At 39.9% G+C, this 23,229-nt stretch overlaps 1 protein-coding gene across 2 annotated transcripts in view; it reads left to right on the plus strand.

The window, feature by feature from the left end:
- Window positions 1-4,399: 4,399 nt before the first annotated feature.
- Window positions 4,400-23,229, plus strand: part of LOC124789109 (zinc finger and SCAN domain-containing protein 12-like) — a 63,011-nt gene continuing 44,181 nt past the window's right edge. The window contains exons 1-4 of one of the 2 annotated variants that reach the window (XM_047256400.1): window positions 4,400-4,541; window positions 5,550-5,696; window positions 5,774-5,930; window positions 22,347-22,745. In XM_047256400.1, coding sequence (XP_047112356.1) covers window positions 4,404-4,541; window positions 5,550-5,696; window positions 5,774-5,930; window positions 22,347-22,745 — 841 coding nt within the window. In that variant the 5' untranslated portion in view covers window positions 4,400-4,403. The remainder of the gene's footprint in view (window positions 4,542-5,549; window positions 5,697-5,773; window positions 5,931-22,346; window positions 22,746-23,229) is intronic. The other variant, XM_047256406.1, reaches the window with a different exon arrangement.

Raw genomic sequence — 23,229 nt, forward strand, 5'->3', positions numbered from 1 at the left:
GTGAGACACAAGTGTACTCTATATCGCCTGAGTTAGAAGGAGGGAGGGAGTGATTTATGATAGTTTCACAGCAAGACAAAATGGGTTGGAGATTTTACTACAAATGGCTATGGGTACACATGCTTACTAGTCAATATCCATTACATATTCTCGTTTTCCTCAAAGTTATACTGAATTGATATGCTTACCTTTTTGGTGAGCCAGGCGTGAGTTCCATTTGTGAAGGATTTGTTTCTTTTAGGGGAGTAGGACAGCTGCACTTTTCTGTCCTCACTGACCAGAAACTGGCAGTAATGGTCTGTGTTCTATTCATACTGTCTTCAAGAAGTTCACTTCAGACTTAATGATAGAAGCAGTCTGTATCAATTAAATAGCTAATTACAATCAACACTTATTGACTAATACTTCTACAAAGCATTTGATCAGCTATATTGAAGAATTTATTTATTCATTCATTCATTCGGGGTTGCTTTCACAATCATATAGGATTTTGTCATGATAAGACTATGAAAATAAATAGTTGCGATATATTTTGTAACGATTCATGCTGAATGTTACTTAAGTTTCTTCTGCCTGGTCCACTGATGAATGAATGCGAAATTTTCGTGCTTCACAAAATTTATTCACATTAATTGACATCTGAACTGCACACTCGTCATGTAAGCAAAACACGGACAGACTTCACTGATCTCTTTGACTTCCAAAATTAATTTCAAAACTGTTTCATTGCAAGCATCGCTTTATATAGAACTTCCAAAATGAAGCATTATTAATTTTGCAAAATTTTGATGTTACAATTAAAATTTACAAAACGTAAAGAAACTGATGTTACAGCCGAATAAGGTATAAAATACAATATTGAATGACAATCTTTTATAGTAATACCTTTAGTTTTCCACAAGAAAATCATTCTGAACTCAATTACAATAATGTCTCTTGTATTATTTTAGTTATGTATTTAATTACAGTTTGGATTTGGTTACTAACATACAATGGTAGTACAGAGCTCATGCTTTATCAAATTATATACATAAAATGCACAAATAAGGCCTCAGATTCTGGAAATTGGAAAACTGTGAACTGTAAACAATTGGAGAGTTAATTAGAAATCTAATTACAAAGAATATTAATTACAGAGGAAGACATAAAAATAAAATAACAAATGAAAATACATCGGTTGGTAATAACTTTTAAGCTTTTTCTCAGGATGTGAGGTCTTCTGTTACTGCATTTTTAGATTACCATTTTGTTAATAAGAAGCATTGATATTTCATACTAACATATCTGCAGTGCCTAGTTATTTACTGCTAAGAACTTATTACTCCAATTTCTTGATTAGTAACTTAATTTAGTATATGTACATAATTTTATCAATGACAACAATCCACTGATAATTACGACAATGCACGTCCTTCTAGAACATTCCACATGCCTTTGCAATGAATATCAAGTTTTTTATCAAATAGGTCAGAATGGTACGTATAAAGACACACATACAAGGCCTTAGGAACCACTGAATTGTCCAATAACTATCCGGATTTTGGGGAAGACTGTATCGTTATAATATGCACACAACACAGAATATAGAAATATGTTTTGATGGTGACTCCAGGACCAACAACATGCACACCACCAGCTCCTCTATTCAGCTGGCCTGGAAAATTGAGACTGTATCCCTGCTGATGAGATAGATAATGAGCTCAAGAATGACAAGACATTACTACATCCAGTATACATATTGACCCATTTGCTTGGAAAAGCATTACAGTGTGATTATGTTCTTTAATGTGACAGGGTGTTGCAGCTGTCCCCTTATTATTAACCCACATACTGAGTCCAGTAAATAATCTGTAATTATGTAGTAATCATTATTTATGAGTTATATCTGATTAGCTACCTTTTAAAATAGATGTATTTTAGTATTTTTTTCTGTGTCCTTGGAAAATTTGTTGAACAGTTATACTCTCTGGAAGAAAGCGCTGTCTTGTGTTCCTTATTTTGATTTTGGGAACGAAATTCTGAAGTGGCTCTTGCTCCATGATTAATTGATATCAGTGCCAATGTGTGTGCATGGAATAAACCTCTTCATATGTTGTGTGTACATACGACACAAGTTCCAAACTTCTGCTTGTCCACCTTCTGCCAGTCTATAAAAGATATTTAAATGACTTTGTTCTTGCAATCTAATTATTTTATTTCATTTATTCAGAAACTCGAATGAAGTATATTCTATTTTCGTATGTGTTCGCAACTAGGGTTGCAAAAGAAAAAGCAAGAAACAAAAAGAGTGTGCATAATTGTCTAGACAGTGGCTACTTAAGAAAAAGCCAGTTTTGGTATGGAAACTTATTTCTCGAGCTAGAGTGCGAACCAAACGACTGGTGTAATTATTTGCGGATGGACTCTGAAACGTGTAATTGTCTTTTGTCACTCGTAGCGCTTTGTATAATACATAAAATATTTGTATGAGGAGAGCAACATCTCCACATGGTCGGCTGATGGTGGCGTTAAGGTTCCTGGAAACAGGAAGAAGCTACAAGGCTCTAGAATTTTCTTCTGCAATTTTGAAACAGTCATTTTATGAAAACCCACCCAACACATGGAAAGCTCTTTACACTTTTCTGGAACAGACTTTGATGAAGGCAAGTAAAGTACCTGAATTCTGTAATACAACAATTCTTACAACTCCCAGAAAAGATTATTACGGTTTTAGATGTGTTTTAACATCAGTATATTCTTGGAAATTACAGCTGTGGCCAATGAGCTGAACTTTAGTTTCTTTCTGAACCGGGGTTTTCAGTTCTCTGTCGGAAGTCTACCACTAATCTCTTGTAGACTTTTGCACCAAAATGCAAACCTCCATTCTGAACTCTAGACAGGGATCCGTATCTTTCTGGGAAATTTTACTTCTAGAGTTGTCATACTGAATTCTACAGTTCAGCTCTTCTAATTCACTACTGTTATGAATCTCATATCATATTACAAAGTAAAACAAGTGGAAGAATCTCTGAAGGCACTTTTGCAAGATCTTCCATCACCAATTTAACACAATATTTTGATTACACTCTTCTTTAGAATAAAAAAGGGGCTACTTTCCTCTACCCACTGTCACACTTTCTGATTGAAAGTATACTAGCAATCTCTTTTGCAGGTCAACATAATGAGAGAGATTTCTAAGTGCAAAGCACGGAAAACTCAGAATTTTGGTTCAGTTATCCATATGCTTGTGCCACCTCTGTTTGATGAAATTATTTCTATTCAGTAGCTTCTAAAAAAGGAATTGAGTAAACTTCTGTTTCAATGTCTATATAGTTCCCTCAGTTGTTACTTGTATGCTTTTTATCTTGTAGATAAGTGAACAGAGTTGCAAGAGACAACTAATAGTTACTACCAGCTACAAGATGAACCTTAAACTGTGTATCATTTAATCCATCTTCATCGGAATCACTCAGAAGAGAAGAGGTCAAAACACCACAAACTTGGCTTATATATTTCATCGTTCCCAGCGCTCTATCGAACAGATTTCGTTACTCTGCTTAGCTCTTTGTGGTAAATAGTCTGAAACGAATTTATTTTTCACTACCCTTTCCTTTTTTGCTGGAGGGTCAACCCCTCTTCTTATCTCGAGCGTTGTATTCCTTGCTCTTAATTTTCCACAAACAAGTGTAACTCCTACACATTTCAATAAATTTAGCGATGGACTCTATATAGCACGTACACGTCCCTGTCATTTAAAAATTCACTGTGCACTCACAGGAAAGAAACACTAGACTAAACAAACAGCGTCATTATGCGACGACCTCCTGTCCGCAAGCTACGAGTTGTCTGCTCATTGGTGCCCACAAATTCGGGGAATGTTGCGCAAACCTCCAACACCACTTCCAGTTGGCACATATGTTCTCCTATACAGAACTAAGGGTACATCTGCGCAGACAGACTGTTTCGTGTAAAGGGGCCTCTAGCCGCCTGTTACTACTTAGTTGTAAATAACGCCTCTAGATCGATAACTCCATTATTTGATGATTATCGTTGTGGTTATGTGACTATTAAGGAATACCATGACTTGTTTCACAATCCCCTACTCCACAGCTCTCTACGCGCTCCGCGGTGTATGAACCACAGTTACAGATCTACTCGTATTGACGTTTGACCGTAATATGCTAATGTCATACCTAATGACAACAGGAAACATATGATAATGGACATTACTCGTACACGCGGATGTTCTTCTGAGATTTTAATTCACATAGAACTATAAGATCAGTTGTTCAGTTAATTTGAACCATAAACAGAAGCAGATCAATTCTGGCTTCGAAAACAAAACCACCCAACAAAACCAATGCTGACAAAATTGCCTCCGCTCTCTCCAAGTCCGCGTCCTATACTGTAGAGTCTCTGATAAAATGGCTCCAAATGCCGGAGGGATTGAAAATTATTGTCGTTTATGTGCAGTTGAGGGGAACGGTGGTATTTTTATTTACAGTACGGAAGGCATGGGACTGTGTCTTGAAGAAAAGATAATTCAGTGCTTGAGAATTGAAGTAAGGAACGACATGCTTTTCCGTGTTACAGAACTTTAGTGTGTGGATGTATCTTTAGCGTCAATAGCTGTCAATGTCGTGTTGACTAATTAATAAGACGAAATGTAAATCATTTTTCCGTTGATGTACGATTTTACCACAGCACCAAAACAAAAATAAAATGGGCAACCAGAAGCTGTTCAATAAGCATTTGGCCTACCAGTGAAGTCCCGCATCCTTCCCAAAACAAAACATTAATCCCTTGTGTAAACATAAAATGGACTGTGAATCAGAATTACTATTCTGTTTTAAAGTATGCTAGGAAACGTATCTGAATTACCTTAAACGTAGTATGAAGTAGATATACACACAAATTTATACAGAGTAGTTGTGCAAGAATGAAAGAAAGAAGTGCTATTGGCACCATTTTCAATTAATACACTTTCCATGGTCAGAAATTCCACATCTGTTGTTTTGTGTGAGAAGTTGCTTTTGACGTTTCCCTTCATGAGTAATAAATTTGGTGATTAGTAAACTATTAACCACACTGTTGAGTGTTTTTGATACACCTTTCCCCCTGAAATTCAACTATATGTTTTTGTGTGTAAAACGTTTGTAAGCGATACTCATAGTCTAATGCTCGTTTAGACGCATATTTTCTTCACAAATAAGCTGAATAATGAATTATAACCTCAGGAGTGTAATATTATGAGAGATTAAAATGCATAGCGATGTAAATTAAGTAAGGATTTAAAGACTTAACATACTAGTACATATAGAAGATCCTGTGAATACCTATGAAATTTTATGTAACTTACACACACTGTTTGTATGAATTGGCTAACTTATCCCGTTTGGATTTGGAGTAACACAATAAGCACATAACTTGTTTGAGTTTAATCCATATTGAAAACTAACTATTCAAGCTCTGTATATAGGTCTCCATTTGTTTATATTGTACAATAATTACTTTCTTCTTGTAAAAAGTTTGTTTCTGCTTGTAAAAAGTTTGATTAATGCTGTTAACAGGTATCTATGTACGACCATCTACCAAAGAAGGTTTGTGATAAATGCCATAATCAACTTGATGATCTGCATAGGTTCACTGAAAGAGCAACAAGAGTTCAGCATACGCTAGAACTACTACTGCAGATAAAAGCAAGATATAATACATTGGTATGTTATTAAATAAATGGTTAATGTAATACCTTTATGTACCAAATAACTGGATCTATGCTAATTATATGCCACAGGTTGTGGAAAAAGCCCATGATGACCAACCCATAGAAGTCAAAAATGATCCTGACGATATGCACATCAAGGATGAAATGCTGGAATTGCCACTTAATGTAACTTTGGAGTCTGATACTGAAAATGATGTGGATAGGAAAACTGACAGCTGTGAAGAAGGTACTGGAAATGGGCAGTTAATAGATGTAGAACAGGTTCATTGCAAAAGACTTTGTGGTTATGTTAATAGAAGTGTTTTTACTTAAAACTTAATAAATGATGAATATTTTTACAAAAAGGCCACTTTAGTGTATATTACCACTAGGGATAAAGAAAAATTAAGTGTAGACCTATATCCTTATTGTGTTCTTGTCATGTACCATATGTTCATTCTACACCTCATCATTGCTCTATGTAAAAAGAATACATCTTCTAATTCTTCCTGCGGTATTTTTTGTGCTTTCTTTTTCTAACAGGGATCGCATCCCATGCAATCCTTGTATTGACAATCTTCTGTCAGTTTAGCATTTCGTAATGTATGTTCAGAAAGATAGCAGACTACTGCACTTCATTGTGCAATATTTATTGACTGTTGTTCCATCAGAAATAATTCACTTCCACAATTACACCTCATTCCCAATGTCTCTTCACTGTTTGAATGCACTCCATGGTATAGTGCCAAATTACACTGTCAAATTTCCTTGATATGAGTCTGCTGAGACCAAACCATATGATTAATGTGGGTGAGCCAGGACAGTTGTATGATATTTTATGTGATAACTGCAGATCAGAAGTAGTGTATAGGCAAGTGCATTGTTGCAGTGCAACTTCCATGGTTTTTTTTTTTTGTTTTGTGGTACATTTCACACAAAGGCTTTAAAATCCTTTTACAGTTTCTTTGTGTACCATATGATCATGGTATCTAATGCACCTTTTCTGAATTTACATTACTGTTTCCGTTTTTGTAGTGAAAATTGTATTAAATATAGCACTGACTTGGACATTGGGCTATACTCCACATCTGTTACCACTACATTTATTTTGCACCCAGATTCATTGTCTCTGATTGCCTAGAATGTCACCTTCTAAACTAACATAGATCTCAGGCTATGCTGCAGATTAGTCTTGTCACCGTAAACAAAATTGTGGGCGGAGGTGGATGGGAGGGGCTGGTAACACTATCACACTCTTGCCATTTAATTTTCTTGAGGTTTTTATTGTACAATAATAGTTAAGTGAGAACTTTATGAATTGTAGTGCAGCTAATTGCTAATACTAAAAGTAACACATTTGGTCTTATTTGAATGTTACTGCTTGTATGCTCGGTGTAAGCCAGAGTTTCTGCTTTAATGTGCACTGGTTGTTGTAGAGTTTCTCAGGTGTAAAAATGTTCTGTCAGGCACACTTGGATCATACATAATATGACAGCAGTTTTATCTGACCGTACAGATATTGCATTAAGTTTATCTGGAGGGCATATGGTGAATATGAAGTCTTTGAATGGCCTTGTATTTTATGCATGATCTCTTAAATTCCTTTGTCTCTTACATCAAGCAGATAGTTAAAAGATGGAAAAATACTATAAATGGAAGGCAGTTAGTTGCAGTAATTTTATCAGCACCTATACTTGAGTTTCTTTCAGAGGATGTTGTCACTCACTGCAGAATCAGCTATTTCTTTCATGCCAACAACTCTCTCTTTCGTCAATTATTTACAGCTCTTCTATGCTGCACAAACTTCTGCCAATTATCTTCTGCATGTAATAAAAGGTCTCATCTTCACCCTGTAGATTAACAGCTTTTATTTTCACATCTATGAACCCATATTTAGTTTCACTGTATGTTGCATAAATTTGCTTACAAGTATCTCTCTGTATTTTTTTTATTTTGCTATTTGTTTGTTATCCATTCTGTTTTTACTTTCAGTTTCTCAAATTTGTTTCTGAGTGGCCTTTATTGCTGCCTTCCTCTATGATCCTTTGCATTCCTTTATTTTCTTCTTTCATCAATAAGTTTTACTATTTCTTCAGTTATACATGGTTTTTTTGCCTCTGCTGTATGTGTGGAGGCCACCATGAAATTATTTCTCTTTCTTTTTTGTACTAGCAAACAATATTCATAATGTCTTTTGAATAAATAATATGAGACAGTTTGGTGGTGGCAATTCGTTCCAGTGGACAGCTGGATGGTTGTCACATCCCATAAAATGCTGTGCAGAAATTACAGTAAAGCTGATATGTAATATGATTGCGTCCACAGATGGCCTTGTTTCTGTTAGGACAGGATAAACCTGTGACAGAACTAGAGTAGGATGTGGTGGATGGGCCTAAGTCATCTTCCAAAAGGGCATGCGCCATATGGCAAGGGTTTGGGAATAGGTGAGGCATAAAGATGATCTAGGTTGCTGTGTAGATTGGGTGTGCAATGTAACACCAATTTTATAACTGTGATTCACTGATGTAGTCATAGGATACTACTTTTTTTGTAAAGTGTGTAATGTTACATCACTGTACATTTAAATTTAGTCGCCAATCTGTACCACCTTGAAATCTAACCAAGATCTGATTGAATGTTTCTGCAGCTCTTTACACAAAATATTTCATTATAGATAACTATCATCTGCAAAATATCTAACATTGCTGTTAATATTGTCTATTGGGTCATTAATATACAACATGAACAATGAGGGTCCAAAAACTCTTCCCTTGGCACACCTAAAGGTACTTCTACATCTATCAGTGAGTCTCCATACAAGATAACATGTTGTATCCTCCTCTGCCAAGTCACAAATAATGTTCAGCTGCCCATATGATCAGTGTTTCATTAATGATCATTCATGTGGTACTGACTCAAACTCTTTTCAGAAGCCAGTAAATATTGCATCTACTCAATTTCCTTGATTTGTGGTTTTCAGACTGTTTTGTGAGAAGAGTGTCAGTTGTGCTCTGCACAATCTCTGATTGCCCGAATTTATGGTGGTTGACATGGAGGAGATTGTTCTGTTCTAGGATTCTACAACAGACAGGCATGTGTGAGATTGAGCAGTTCTGTAGTGGATCACTTATGTTACCCTTCTCCTAGACATGTGTGATCTGTGTAAATTGAAGGTGGAGGGAGGGAAAGGGAAGAAAAGGGGACTGTTGATGTCAGCTGCATTGGGACTTGACATAGAATCAGCGGCAATGAGTGAAAATGTGTGCCAGATTGGTATTTGAACCCGGGCTGTCCTGCTTACTAGGCAGTTGCATTAACCCCTGCACTATTTGGAGACAATGTTTATTGCAAACTGCACAGACTATGTCGGCATTCCTCTCAGCTGACACATACTCCTATGTAGTGCCACTTATGCACAATCCCTATCTATGTCCTCCAAGCTCGCCACTTGGAGATTCCTGCAGCACTCTGACATAATTGTGCGTCCACACTGAAAGAGATGGACCCATTGCCCCATCAAAGTGAATCAATTATATGAATGCGTGGTGTCTGTTCTTTTTGGACATGTCTGGATGCACATATGCAGATGTACAATTATGTCTGACCTTCTGCAGGAGTCTTCAAGTAATGAGCATGGAGGACACACTCAGGGACTGCGGTTAGGTGGTGGTAAGTGGGCTGGTGGGTTGGCCAAGAGGTGTGCCAAGATAGTCTGTTCTATCGGACGTGTCCGATAGAACAGACGCCACACATTCATATAGGGTGGATAAGTGGGATGTGTGGTTTTTTCCCAATCATTGAGCAGGCTTTTCATTGGATCTACACTATATATTCTGGTTAAAATGAGAGCTTGCTCAGCAGCAAATTGTGTATAGTACCTGGTAGGGATGACATGAGGCCTTGGAGCAGCAGATAGGCAGGCTGCTGGCTGCTCCCCCCCCCCCCCCCCCCCCCCCCCCCACACACACACACACACACTTAAAAAAACTAATCCACAAACATATTTTCCATGACATATCGTCATCTGACTACCTTCAGGAACCAAGTGCAAATATTCAGTATAATTCCAGACAGGAATAACTGAACTATATCCTTCACCCTGTCTTTTACTACTTATTACTGTACAGAGAAATGAGGAACATCGTACTCGCAGTTCTTCCCACCCTCACAAAGTGGTATTACACTGTACATCCAATCTACACAATATCCTAGACCATCTTTGTGCCTCATCTACACCTAATCCTGTGCCATATGGGGACACACCCTTTTGGAAGACTTGGGCCCATCCACCACATCCTACTCTAGTCCTGTCACAGGTTTATCCTGTCCTAACAGAAGCAAGGCTGCCTGAGGAAGCAGTCATATTACATGTCAGTTCTGCTGTAATTTCTGCACAGCATTTTATGTTCACATGACCACCATCCAACTGTCCATTGGAACAACCACCAACATACTGTCTCTCATTATATATTCAGAAGACGTTACTAGTATTATTTGCTTGTACAATAAAAAAAGAAATAATTATTTCCATAGTGGCTTCCATACATACATAAAAAGCAGAGGCCAATAAGCCATGCATAACTGAAAAAATAGTACAACTTATTGGGATTATTTGACTTGTGAGAGAACATTTTGGAAATGTTGAAAAACATGAATTGATGGACACTTGAGGATAGACACAAATAATCCTGAGAAACCTAGTTACAGAAGTTCAAGAACCAGTATTAATTGAAGAATCTAGGATATTCTACAGTGCACCGTGTATCACTCCTGTGTGGACCTATAAGACAAAAGTAGACTAATTACAGCATGCACAGAGGCATGTAAGCAGTCATTCTTCCTGCTCTGCACATGATTGAAATAGGAGGAAACTCTAACATGGTACTATGATAAGTACCCTCTGCCATGTAGTTCACAGTGGTTTGCTGAGTTTTTGTATAGGTGTAGATGTGATGGCCTTCGTAAGACTATCAGCTTACAAGAAAGTCTCTCCCATGTAGCCTGGCTACCCATGGACCACTTGCCTGCAGTGATGAGCGGTCCCTAGAGTGGTATACTGTTGGTTGTATTAAGGCTTTCACAGGAGCATTACCTCCTAATCTAACCTGCATACAGGTTTCCCATGCCTTTCCATATACACCCCTTTGCCAAGAAACCAGCTGTAAATGAAACACCTACCATCACCTAATATTATCCTGCACTGCAAGAACTGAACCATTTCCTTCACCAGGGCTGTGATTACTTAATTTTAGGTCTGAAAATGAGGACATCCTACCAAAATCCTTCCCACTGTGCCAAAGCATTCTGTCACCCACACAACATTCTAGTCCAATCTTCCACAACACCTACTCCCAGTCCCTTGCCACATGGGTTATTAATGTGATATTCTGTTGCCCACCAAATCGACACAGTATTCTAACCCATCTACTGCTGTCCACTAGCCACATGGGTTATACCTCTGCATAAGATCCAGGTGCAAGACTGGCCAATATAGCCATCTGCCACGTCCATCCCAGGCGTATATTCTCCTCTCGGAATAAGGACCACTTGTATAAGCAATCAACATACACCAGCTCTTCTGTTATTTATTCACAGTGTTTTATGTGGGCATGGTCAACAGTAAACTGTTGCCAGGATCAGAGTTGACAACACTGTGTCAGAACTCGTCTTTGAGCACACAGTGCTCAATTTCATTGGCTGGTTTCCAAACTATGACATCTAGATCCTTCTGTCCCCCACCACCCCGCCCCAACCCCACCCCCCTTTCACACCCCCTTTTCCCAACACCAGTTGTCTGAATTGCATAAATGAGAATTTTCTAGCAACAAAGCCTTCTGTTTCGGTATCATCCAGTCCTCTGTCTCCTCTAAACATTGCACTACATCCATTTCCACCCTTGCCCCATGACACTCACTTTCATCCTGCACTCACACTCTGTTCTCCAGTATCCCTCGTCCTCTGTTCTAGCTGCCTCTCCCAATAGCCCTCTACATTATTGTGCACTGTTCTCAGTACCCCTTGCCTGCAGATGAAGTGAACTCATTGGTGCTGCATTCCTATCCCATGCACATGCTGCCTCTCCCTTCCAGCCAATCGCCATCCTACCTCAACCAAACTATCTGCTCCCCATCTCCTCCCCTTCCCCTCCACTACAGATTTCAGAAACCTTCACCCCAGTTGAGCTACAGTGCCAGAACATCGAAGTCAGCCAGGACAGTGTAGCTGCAGAGATTTTGTGTATGTATGTATGTATTTATATAAAGATGAGGTGACTTACCGAACAAAAGCGCTGGCAGGTCGATAGACACACAAACAAACACAAACACACACGCAAAATTCACACACACAAAATTCAATATATAATTTTTCCCACGTGGAATGTTTCCTTCCATTATATTGATATATGTATGTATTTATTTATCTGGGGCAGGGTGTATTTATCTGGGGGCAGGGGAGAGGGGAGTATGCTCTGTAACTCTGAAAGAGGATATATCCAGAAAAGGGTAGATTGCTACTCACCATATAGAGATGTTGAGTTGCAGACATGCACAACAAAAAGACTGCTGTAAGTTTAAGCTTTAGACCAAAAGACCTTCTAAAGTAGAAAACATGTACACGATCACTATTTCTGCTCTCTGAAGCCAGACTGCGCACAGCAACTGCATTTCATAGGATAAGATGGTGAGGTCAGGAAGAGGCTGAAGCAAGGAGGGGGAGGAATAGCAGGGTAGGTGTGGGAGAAGGTGCAGTGCTGCTTGTGAGAGCATGCAGGAACACAATGGAGACAGGGTAGGACTGCTAGATGCAGTCAGGAAGCTTGGAGGGTGGGGGGGGGGGGGGGGGGGGCAGGAAGGGAGAAAAGTATAGGAGTAGAAAAAGAGTAATGGGTGCATTGGTGGTATAGAAGGCTGTGTAGTGCCAGATTGGGGGCAGGGAAGGGGATAGGTGGTGAAGGACAAGGGCTAGTGAAGGTTGAGGCCAGAGGGGTTTCTGGAACAGATGATATATTGAATGGAATGAACAGTTTAATAAGTTCGAATATGGATTGACAGTAAATTGAAGGAAGATGAAAGTAATGAGAAGTAGCAGCAATGAAGACAGTGAGAAACTTAACATCAGGGTAGATGGTCGCGAAGTCTGCTACCTAGGCAGCAAAATAACCAGTGATGTACAGGGCAAGGAGGGCTCCAAAAGCAGACTAGCACTGGCAAAAGAGGCATTCCTCGCCAAGACAAGTCTACTAGTATGAAACATAGGCCTTAATTTAAGGAAGAAATTTCTGAGAATGTACGTTTGGAGCACAGCATTGTATGGTAGTGAAACATGAACTGTGGGAAAACTAGAACAGAAGAGAATCAGGGCATTTGAGACGTGGTTCTGCAGACGAATGTTGAAAATTAGGTGGACTGATAAGGTAAAGAATGAGGAGGTTCTGTACAGAATTGGAGAAGAAAGGAATGTGGGGAAAACACTAACAAGGAGAAGGGACAGGTTGATAGGACATCTGTTAAGACATCAGAGAATGACTTCCATGGTACTAGAGGGAGCAGTAGAAGGGTAAACTGTAGAAGAAGACAGAGATTGGAAGACATCCAGCAAATAATTGAGGACGTAGGTTGCAAGTGCTACTCTGAGATGATGGGGTTGGCAAAGAAGAGAAATTCGTGGCAGGCTGCCTATCTCTTGGCCACATTTTGTTGGTGGCCCTTCATGCAAACAGACTGCTTGTTAGTTATCATGCCCACAGAGAAAGCAGTACTGTGGTTGTAGCTTAGTTGGTAGATCACATGATTGCTTTTCCAAGTAGCTCTGCCTTTGATGGGATAGGCAGTTCCAGTGACTGAACTGGAGTAGGTGGTGGTGGGAGAATGTGTGGGACAGATCTTGAATTTAGGTCTATTGCTGTAATATGGGGGCAGGGGTGGAACACGAGTGGACAAGGAAACTGCATAATTTCAGTGGGTGGTGGATTACCACTGTAGAGGGTTGGGAATGATAGTAAGTAGGATATGGGTCATTTCAGGCCACGATGAGATGTGTACATCTACCTCTACATACATACATGGTGGAGGATATCTTGTACCACTACTAGTCATTTTCTTTTGTATTCCACTCACAGATAGATCAAGGGAAAAATAACTGTCTACGTGCCTCCATATGAGTCCTAATTTCTCGAATCTTTTATCTTCTTGGTCCTTATGCAAAATGTATGTTAGTGGCAGTAGAATCATTCTGCAGTCAGCTTAAAGTCCCATTGTCTGAATTTTCTCAGTAGTGTTCCTTGAAGAGAATGTTGCATTATCTTCAGACATTCCTATTTTAGTTGATGAAGCATCTCCATAACACTTGCGTGTTGCTCGAACCTATCGGTAACAGATGAGCAGCCCGCCTCTGATTTGCTTCAATTTCCTTCTTTAATCTAACCTGGTACAGATCCCAAATACTCAAGCAGTACTCATGAATAGGTCGCAGTTGTGTCATATATGCAGTCTCCTTCGTAGATGAACCACCCTTTCATAAAATTCTCTCCATTCGCCTCTGATTTGCTTCAATTTCCTTCTTTAATCCAACCTGGTACAGATCCCAAATACTCAAGCAGTACTCATGAATAGGTCGCAGTTGTGTCATATATGCAGTCTCCTTCGTAGATGAACCACCCTTTCATAAAATTCTCTCCATTCGCCGTCCCTACCACAATCCTCACATGTCTGTTCCATTTCATATACTTTGCAATGTTATGGCCAGGTATTTAAACAACATGACTATGTCAAGCAGCTCACTTCTAATGCTGTATCCAAACATTAGCTGTTTGTTTTTTGTACTCATCTGTATTAACTTAAATGTTTCTACATTTAGAGCCAGCTGTCATTCATCACATGAACTAGAAAATGTGCCTAAGTAATCTTGTATCACCCTACAGTCACTAATCTTTGACACTTTCCTATAGAAAACAGCATCATCAGCAAACAACCGCAGATAGCTGCATCCTGTCTGCCAGATGATGCATATGTTTAGGAAATAATAGCAGTCTTATCGCACCTACCTGCGGCACTCCTGACGATACCCTTGTCTCTGATGAACACTTGTCGTCAAGGGCAACATACTGGGTTCTATTGCTTAAGAAGTCTTCAAACCACTTGCATATCTGGGAACCTATTCCATATCGTACCTTCATTAACAGTCTGCAGTGGGGTACTGTGTCAAATGCGTTTTGGAAATAAAGAAATATGGAATCTGCGTGTTGGCCTTCATCCATAGTTCACAGTATATTATGTGAGAAAAGGGCAATCTGAGTTCCACATGGGCAGTGCTTTCTAAAACAATGCCTATTTGTGTATATAAGCTTTTAACTCTCTAGGAAACTTGTTATATTCAGACTCAGAATATGTTTTAGAATTCTGCAGCAAACCAATGTTAAGAATATTGGTATGTGATTTTGTGGATCCATTCTTTTACCTTTCTTATATACAAGAGTTACCTGTATGTTTTTCCGGTCACTTGGGACTTTCCACTGTTCAAGAGATTCGTGATAAGACAAACTAAGTAAGCAGTCATTGCTGTAGACAACTCTTTGTAAAATGGGATTGGGATCCATCTAGACATGGTGACTTATTTGTTTTCAACTCTTTCTGCACCAGGGATGCCTATTACTGTATCACTCATATCTTTGTGCAATGGTCATACAGTGGTGTGTGTATATAATTCTCCTTTGTGAATGATTTCTTAAATGCAGAATTTAAAACTTTGGCTTTCATTTTGGTATCTTCAACAGCCACACCAAGCTAATGAAGGGAGTGACTGGACATCAGACCAACTTACCAATTTTACATAGGACTAGAATTTTCTTGGGTTCTCAGCCAGATATTTTGCTAAGGTATGATAGTGGTAGTAGTTGTTTGCTTCGCACACAGATCTTTTCACAGACACACAAATGCCTGCTAGCCTTTGCCTGTTGTCATTTGCACATTCTCTTTTGAAATGAGAGTGTGACATTGCTAAACCACAGTGGATCTTTTCTCTGTTTAATCCGCTTATGAATCACGTACTTGTCCAGAACATAATTTACAATCTGTTTAAACTTTGCTTATAATTCCTCTATGACATTCATACTGAAATTAAATGACTGCAATTGATTATCTAAGTGAGATGCTAACACCTGCTTATCTGCTCTTTCTAGCAAAACACCCTCGTACCCTTCTTGACTAATTTATTAACTTTCGTAACCATAGTCACTATGATGACATAATGATCACTAATCCCTTTTTCTATAGTGATGCCATCGATAATGTTGTTTGTAGCTGCAGGATCTAAGATATGCCATTGTGTGTGAGCTGCCAAACTAGCTGTTCGAGACAGTTTCCAGAAAAGTATTCAAAACTATTTTGGAAGACTGTCTGCACCCCCTGCAGTGAACCCATAGACATCCCAGTCTATACTCAGTAGGTTATAGTCACCTCCAATGAGTATTGCATGGTCTGGATATTTACATGGTACTGACTGTAGACTTTCTTTGGATGACTCAAGAACTGTCACAGCAGAATAGAGTAGCCAGTAAAAATTAACTAGATTTCACATAGACCTGTTATATGCGACTGGATAACTTCACTGTCACACTCAGTTTCTACCTCAGTAGAAGCAATATTTTTATCAACTGCAGTGAGCACTCCCCTTCCAATGGCATCTAATCCATCCTTGCAATAAATGTTCCATGATTCGCTTAAGATCTTGGAGCTTCTTACTTTGCGTTTTAGCCAGTTTTGGTCCCAATAACAATTTGAGAGTGAGAAAATTTCTGGAGGACACTAAATTGGGGAAATTTGTTATGAATATTTCGACAATTTACTGATAAAATTTTGACATTCACAGCATCTTTACTCTCAGCGTGGTCTGATTTCCTACCTGCGTATTGACTGGTGAGTGTTCATCAGAATACCTCAAACTACGTCATAGCCTTAAAAGTCCCGTGTGCACTCCACAAGTACTCTGCTACCCAAGTGGCACTTCCTTTGTGTAGTGCACCCCTGACCTATCAAAGGGAGTCCTACAATTCGCCACTCGATTACGCACATCTAGAAATCTGCAGCCAAGACTATCACATACCTGATGAAGCCATTGGTTGAGACCCTCCACTAAGCTCCAACCCAAAGGATCCTGATCAGCTCTGGAAACTATGCTGCAAATTGCAAGCTCAACTTGTACCCTGCACGAGAGGCCAACTGTCTTCACCACGACTGCCAGCTACCTGAATGAACTGAGGATGTTCCCAGAACTCATGCAACAAACTTTGCTGGTGCTGGTGTAAGCCACAACTTGTAGACAACTGCAACCTGCAGGGTCAATAGTTGCAGGCAAGGCCACCTCCACATTTCAGATAAGGCCCCCAGCTGACATACCAAGTACACATTGGCTTTCTTTCCTGCCCGGAATGCTATCTTCCTAAGAGGCTTCATAGTGCACCTTAAGTTGGAACTCCTGATAAGTAGCTAACTCCTGCCCGCATGTGCTTTCTTGGACCGTGACTAAGGAACAGCCATGTTCACTTACAGTGTGAATATGTCGGGCCTGGTGCCCAGCCTATCAAATCCACGGTGGAGAATGTGATTCAGTTGCTCCAGTCATGCGTGGTACTGAGTCATGCAGGGAGTGCTCCTTTATGGCCAGACAGTGGGAATTTGGGAGCAGGTAGGTGACTGGCATTAAAACTGAAGAAATTGCAAAAAGGTGGGAATTTAAGGAGATGGGACCTGGATAAACTGACTAAACCAGAGGTTGTACAGAGTTTCAGGGAGAGCATATGGGAACAATTGACAGGAATGGGGGAAAGAAATACAGTAGAAGACGAATGGGTAGCTCTGAGGGATGAAGTAGTGAAGGCAGCAGAGGATCAAGTAGGTAAAAAGACGAGGGCTAGTAGAAATCCTTGGGTAACAGAAGAAATATTGAATTTAATCGATGAAATGAGAAAATATAAAAATGCATTAAATGAAGCAGGCAAAAAGGAATACAAACGTCTCAAAAATGAGATCGACAGGAAGTGCAAGATGGTTAAGCAGGCATGGCTAGAGGACAAATGTAAGGATGTGGAGGCTTATCTCACTAGGGGTAAGATAGATACAGCCTGCAGGAAAATTAAAGAGACCTTTGGAGAAAAGAGAGCCACTTGTATGAATATCAAGAGCTCAGATGGAAACTCAGTTCTAAGCAAAGAGAGGAAAGCAGAAAGGTGGAAGGAGTATATAGAAGGTCTATACAAGGGCGATATACTTGAGGACAATATTATGGAAATGGAAGAGGATGTAGATGAAGATGAAATGGGAGATATGATACTGCGTGAAGAGTTTGACAGAGCACTGAAAGACCTGAGTCGAAACAAGGCCCCGGGAGTAGACATTCCATTAGAACTACTGACGACCTGACAAAACTCTACCAACTGGTGAGCAAGATGTATGAGACAGGTGAAATACCCTCAGACTTCCAGAAGAATATAATAATTCCAATCCCAAAGAAAGCAGGTGTTGACAGATGTGAAAATTACCGAACTATCAGTTTAATAAATCACTGCTGCAAAATACTAACACGAATTATTTACAGACGAATGGAAAAACTGGTAGAAGCCGACCTCGGGGAAGATCAGCTTGAATTCCGTAGAAATGTTGGGACACGTGAGGCAATACTGACCTTACGACTTATCTTAGAAGAAAGATTAAGGAAAGGCAAACCTATGTTTCTAGCATTTGTAGCCTTAGAGAAAGCTTTTGACAATGTTGACTGGAATACTCTCTTTCAAATTCTAAAGGTGGCAGGGGTAAAATACAGTGAGTGAAAGGCTATTTACAATTTGTACAGAAATCAGATGGCAGTTATAAGAGTTGAGGGACATGAAAGGGAAGCAGTGGCTGGGAAGGGAGTGAGACAGGGTTGTAGCCTCTCCCCGATGTTATTCAATCTGTATACTGAGCAAGCAGTGAAGGAAACAAAAGAAAAATTTGGAGTAGGTATTAAAATCCAGGAAGAAGAAATAAAAACTTTGGGGTTTGCCGATGACATTGTAATTCTGTCAGAGACAGCAAAGGACTTGGAAGAGAAGTTGAATGGAATGGACAGTGTCTTGAAAGGAGGATATAAGATGAACATCAACAAAAGCAAAACAAGGATAATGGAATGTAGTCGAATTAAGTCGGGTGATGCTGAGGTAATTAGATTAGGAAATGAGACACTTAAAGTAGCAAAGGAGTTTTACTATTTGGGGAGCAAAATAACTGATGACGGTCGAAGTAGAGAGGATATAAAATGTAGACTGGCAATGGCAAGGAAAGCGTTTCTGAAGAAGAGAAATTGGTTAACATCGAGTATAGATTTAAGTGTCAGGAAGTCGTTTCTGAAAGTATTTGTATGGAGTGTAGCCATGTATGGAAGTGAAACATGGACGATAAATAGTTTGGGCAAGAAGAGAATAGAAGCTTTCGAAATGTGGTGCTACAGAAGAATGTTGAAGATTAGGTGGGTAGATCAAGTAACTAATTAGGAGGTATTGAATAGGATTGGGGAGAAGAGAAGTTTGTGGCACAACTTGACTAGAAGAAGGGATCGGTTGGTAGGACATGTCCTGAGGCATCAAGGGATCACAAATTTAGCATTGGAGGGCAGCGTGGAGGGTAAAAATCGTAGAGGGAGACCAAGAGATGAATACACTAAGCAGATTCAGAAGGATGTAGGTTGCAGTAGGTACTGAGAGATGAAGGAGCTTGCACAGGATAGATTAGCATGGAGAGCTGCATCAAACCAGTCTCAGGACTGAAGACCACAACAACAACATAGGTGACTGGAGAGACAAGCTATGGGAAATCTGTTTCTGTTGGGTAACTTCAGTCTGTGAAGGCTTCAGTGAGACCCTTGGTATATCTAGAGAAGGACTACTCATCACTAGTGATGCGACAGCCATGAGTGGCCAGGCTGTATGGAAGAGGCTTCTTGGTATGGACTGGATTGCTGATGATTGGTAGGTTTCAATATGGATGGAGGTACTGATGTAACCATCTTTGAGATGGAGGTAACATCAAGGAAGGTGACTTATTGAATTGGGGAGGACCAGCAAAGTGAATGGGAGAAGGCGTTGAGGTTCTGGAGGAATGTGGATAGTGTGCCCTTGCCCTCTTTCTGTCTCCTCACCCCTACAATCGCCACACTACTACCTTCTACATGCTTCTTAAAGTCCATAAACCCAACCACCCAGGATGCCCCATTGTGACCGGTTACTGTGCCTCCAGTGAGAGTATCTCTGCTGTCATGGACCAACACCTTCAGAAACTTGCCTGTAACCTACTCTTCTATATAAAAGACACCAACCATTTCCTTCACCAGCTATCCATAGTTCCTGTTCCTTTACCTCATGGTTCCTTCTCCATCACTATTAATGCCGCCTCCCTCTACACTAACATCCCTAATGGTTGCGGCCTTGCTGCTATTGAATACTACCGTTCCCGACACCTGACTGACTCCAAACCCACAACCTCCTTCCCAGTCACCATGACCAAAAATACATCCTCATCCATAATTAGTTCACCATTGAAGGCATCACCTACAAACATATCTGTGGTACAGCAGTGAGCACGCGCATTGCACCATCCAATGTCAACCTATTCATGGGCCATCGACAGGAATCCTCCCTAACCACCCAGTTTGCCAAACCCCTTGGATTCATTGATGAGATCTTCGTGATCTGGGCTGAGGGTGAGCACACCCTATCCACATTCTTCCAGAACCTCAACATGTCCTCCCCCATTTTCTTCACCTGGCCCTTCCCGACACAACACACCACCATCCTCAATGTTAACCACCACAACAAAGGTGACTACATCAGTACCCCCATCCATATCAAATCTACCAATGGCCAACAATAATATTGTGAAGAGGGTAGTTTCTACTCACCATATAGTGAAGATGCTGAGTTGCAGATTTGCAACAAAAAGACTGTCAGAAAGTTAGCTTTCTGACACTCTTTTTATTGTGTCTATCTGTGACTCACCATCACCGCTATATGGCGAATAGCAACTATCCTTTTCATAATATTGTTGCATGGCATCCTGGATATTCACCAGCAATACCTTCACTTTGGCAGATGTCAACCATTCCATACCAGGAAGTCCCTTTCATAAGGCTAGTCACCCTTGGCCATTGCATCTATAACGATGAGCACTCCCTCTCCAAATATACCAAGGATCTCCCTGAAGCCCTCACAGACCTAAATTACCCTTCCAACCATGTACAGAAACAGATAACCCATGTCTTGTCTCTTTAGTCCCCTACCACCTGCCAAATTCCCACTGTCCAATCACAAAGGAGCACCTCCCTTGTGACTCAGTACCACCCACAACTGGAGCAACTGAATCACATTCTCCACCTGTACCATCTGTATCTTTCCCACCATCAGGTTTTCTGAATTGCTAAGGTGGGAACTCTCCCATCACACCCACTACTCTACTTCTCTTCCTTCCCCCCCCCCCCCCTCCCCTCTTTCAAATATCCTGATTGCACATAGCAGCCCCACCATGTCCCCACCATCTTCATGCGTGCCCCCACGAGCAGCAGTACACCCTTCCCCCACCCTACATTGTTATCCCTCTCCCCCCATCTTCAAGCGTGCCCCCACGAGCAGCACTACACCCTTCCCCCACCCTACATTGCTATCCCTCTCCCCTTCCCAACCCAGCCACTTCCTTAACCCCACCACCCACAGATTACTACTTATACCACGAGGCGCAGTTGCTGTGTGAAGTCTGGCCTCAGTGGGCAGAGACCATGTCGTGTGTGTGTGTGTGTGTGTGTGTGTGTGTGTGTGTGTGTGTGTGTGTGTGTCTGTCTTTTCTACTTGAAAAGAAGATCTTTTGGCCGAAAGGTTAAATGTATAGGCGGTTCTTTGTTGTGCCACTCTGTCACTCAATGTCTATATGGTGGGTAGCGATCTATCCTTTTCATAATATTGCCAATATTCCATCCTGGATTTTCCATTGTTTGAAAGTTCTCTGTCTTGTTTATATGCCTATTGATGATCCTGTGTCTCAACTATTCGGTGAGTTGTAACCTTTACTCCTTAAATTCTTTATATTTCACCAGAGACTTTCCTACCAAGCTTATAAGGAGGGAGCATGGTTGGGCAGATAATAGAGTTTGGGTTGTTTCGGGAAAGTGTAGTTGAAGGGATGGTATAAGAAAAGAATAACAGGGCGAGTTTTGGATAAAAATGTATAAGACATAGTCATTGGTGTGGGATGGAGAAGAATGGAGACAGGTGCTGGAAAGTGACAGGAATGAAGAACTGCATCAAACCAACCTTAGAGATGATGCCTAAAACATATGGTACATAATAATAATAATAATAATAACAATAACAATAACAATATTCATCTTTCAACTTCATATATCTCAGTTATGTTTAAAACACTACATTATGCCAGCAGGAATTCTTAATAAGAATCTGGAATTCCTGGAAAAACCTCTATGAAGAGGGTACAGAAAAACAGTCATCAGTGTAAAGGTGCATTACTGTATGCAAATCATTTCCAAACATTAAACTGAAGGGGCTGATCCACAAAGCTTTGAATTTGTAGTGTGACATTTATACTCTTATCCATATGTAATTTAATTGTATATATTTCTGTTACAGAATCCAAGACAGTTCTGGAATACAATCACAACACCAGTGACAGAGATGTCAGTACCTCTAGCCAGAGCCATCAATCTCCTCAGAGACGCAGAAAACTTCCACAACCAAGGAAAGCCCACCTGTCTTCTAAGTCCCAGAACATTCCAAGAAGACGCACTGTACAACATATAAAACCTCACAGTTCAAGTGGGGATGATGATGGTGATGATGATGACAATGATGGTGGTGATGATCACCAAGATGATGGCGATGGTGATCGTGATGATGGTAATGGTGATAGTGATGAGGACTCAGTTGGAGAAGGAGAAAAGAAAGAGTGTGAGGAGGAAAAGCATGAAGACATGAATGAAAAGTTTAGCGATGAAAGGCTAACTGCAGCAGATGAGTCTGAAGTAAATGGTATGTTTCAAGGTGTGCCATATTTATTTGCGTCATTCTGTGTGAAATCAATCAATTAAAAAAAATGAACCTTGATGATTTTCGATTTGGTAATTTTTTTGTATCTATCAAAATAAGATAAAATCCAAAATCCAAAACTTTTGTACATTTAATTTTTAAGACATTAATTCTTAAAGTTTACAAAGTGTTTGATGTTTGTCTTGCTTGAAAACCTTGTAATTGCCATATCTCACAAACTGTTTGACTTACTGATCTGAAGTTAGAACCATTTTTATCAGTTTCTCACAAACTTTGAAAATAAGATCTATTTGATTGTAGTCGTGAATCTGCTAAATTTTCACAGATTTTTTTAAAAGTCAGAACTTCTTTTTATTGAAAAAAATGTCACTCATGTTAATGTCTTTGCCAAATTTCATGATGGTATTGCAATGGGAAGCTCCTGAAATAAAATTTATCTTACTTCATTTGGTTTGTCCACTGCACC

This window comes from Schistocerca piceifrons, chromosome 1, assembly GCF_021461385.2.
Source record: "Schistocerca piceifrons isolate TAMUIC-IGC-003096 chromosome 1, iqSchPice1.1, whole genome shotgun sequence".
Taxonomy (NCBI): Eukaryota; Metazoa; Arthropoda; class Insecta; order Orthoptera; family Acrididae; genus Schistocerca; species Schistocerca piceifrons.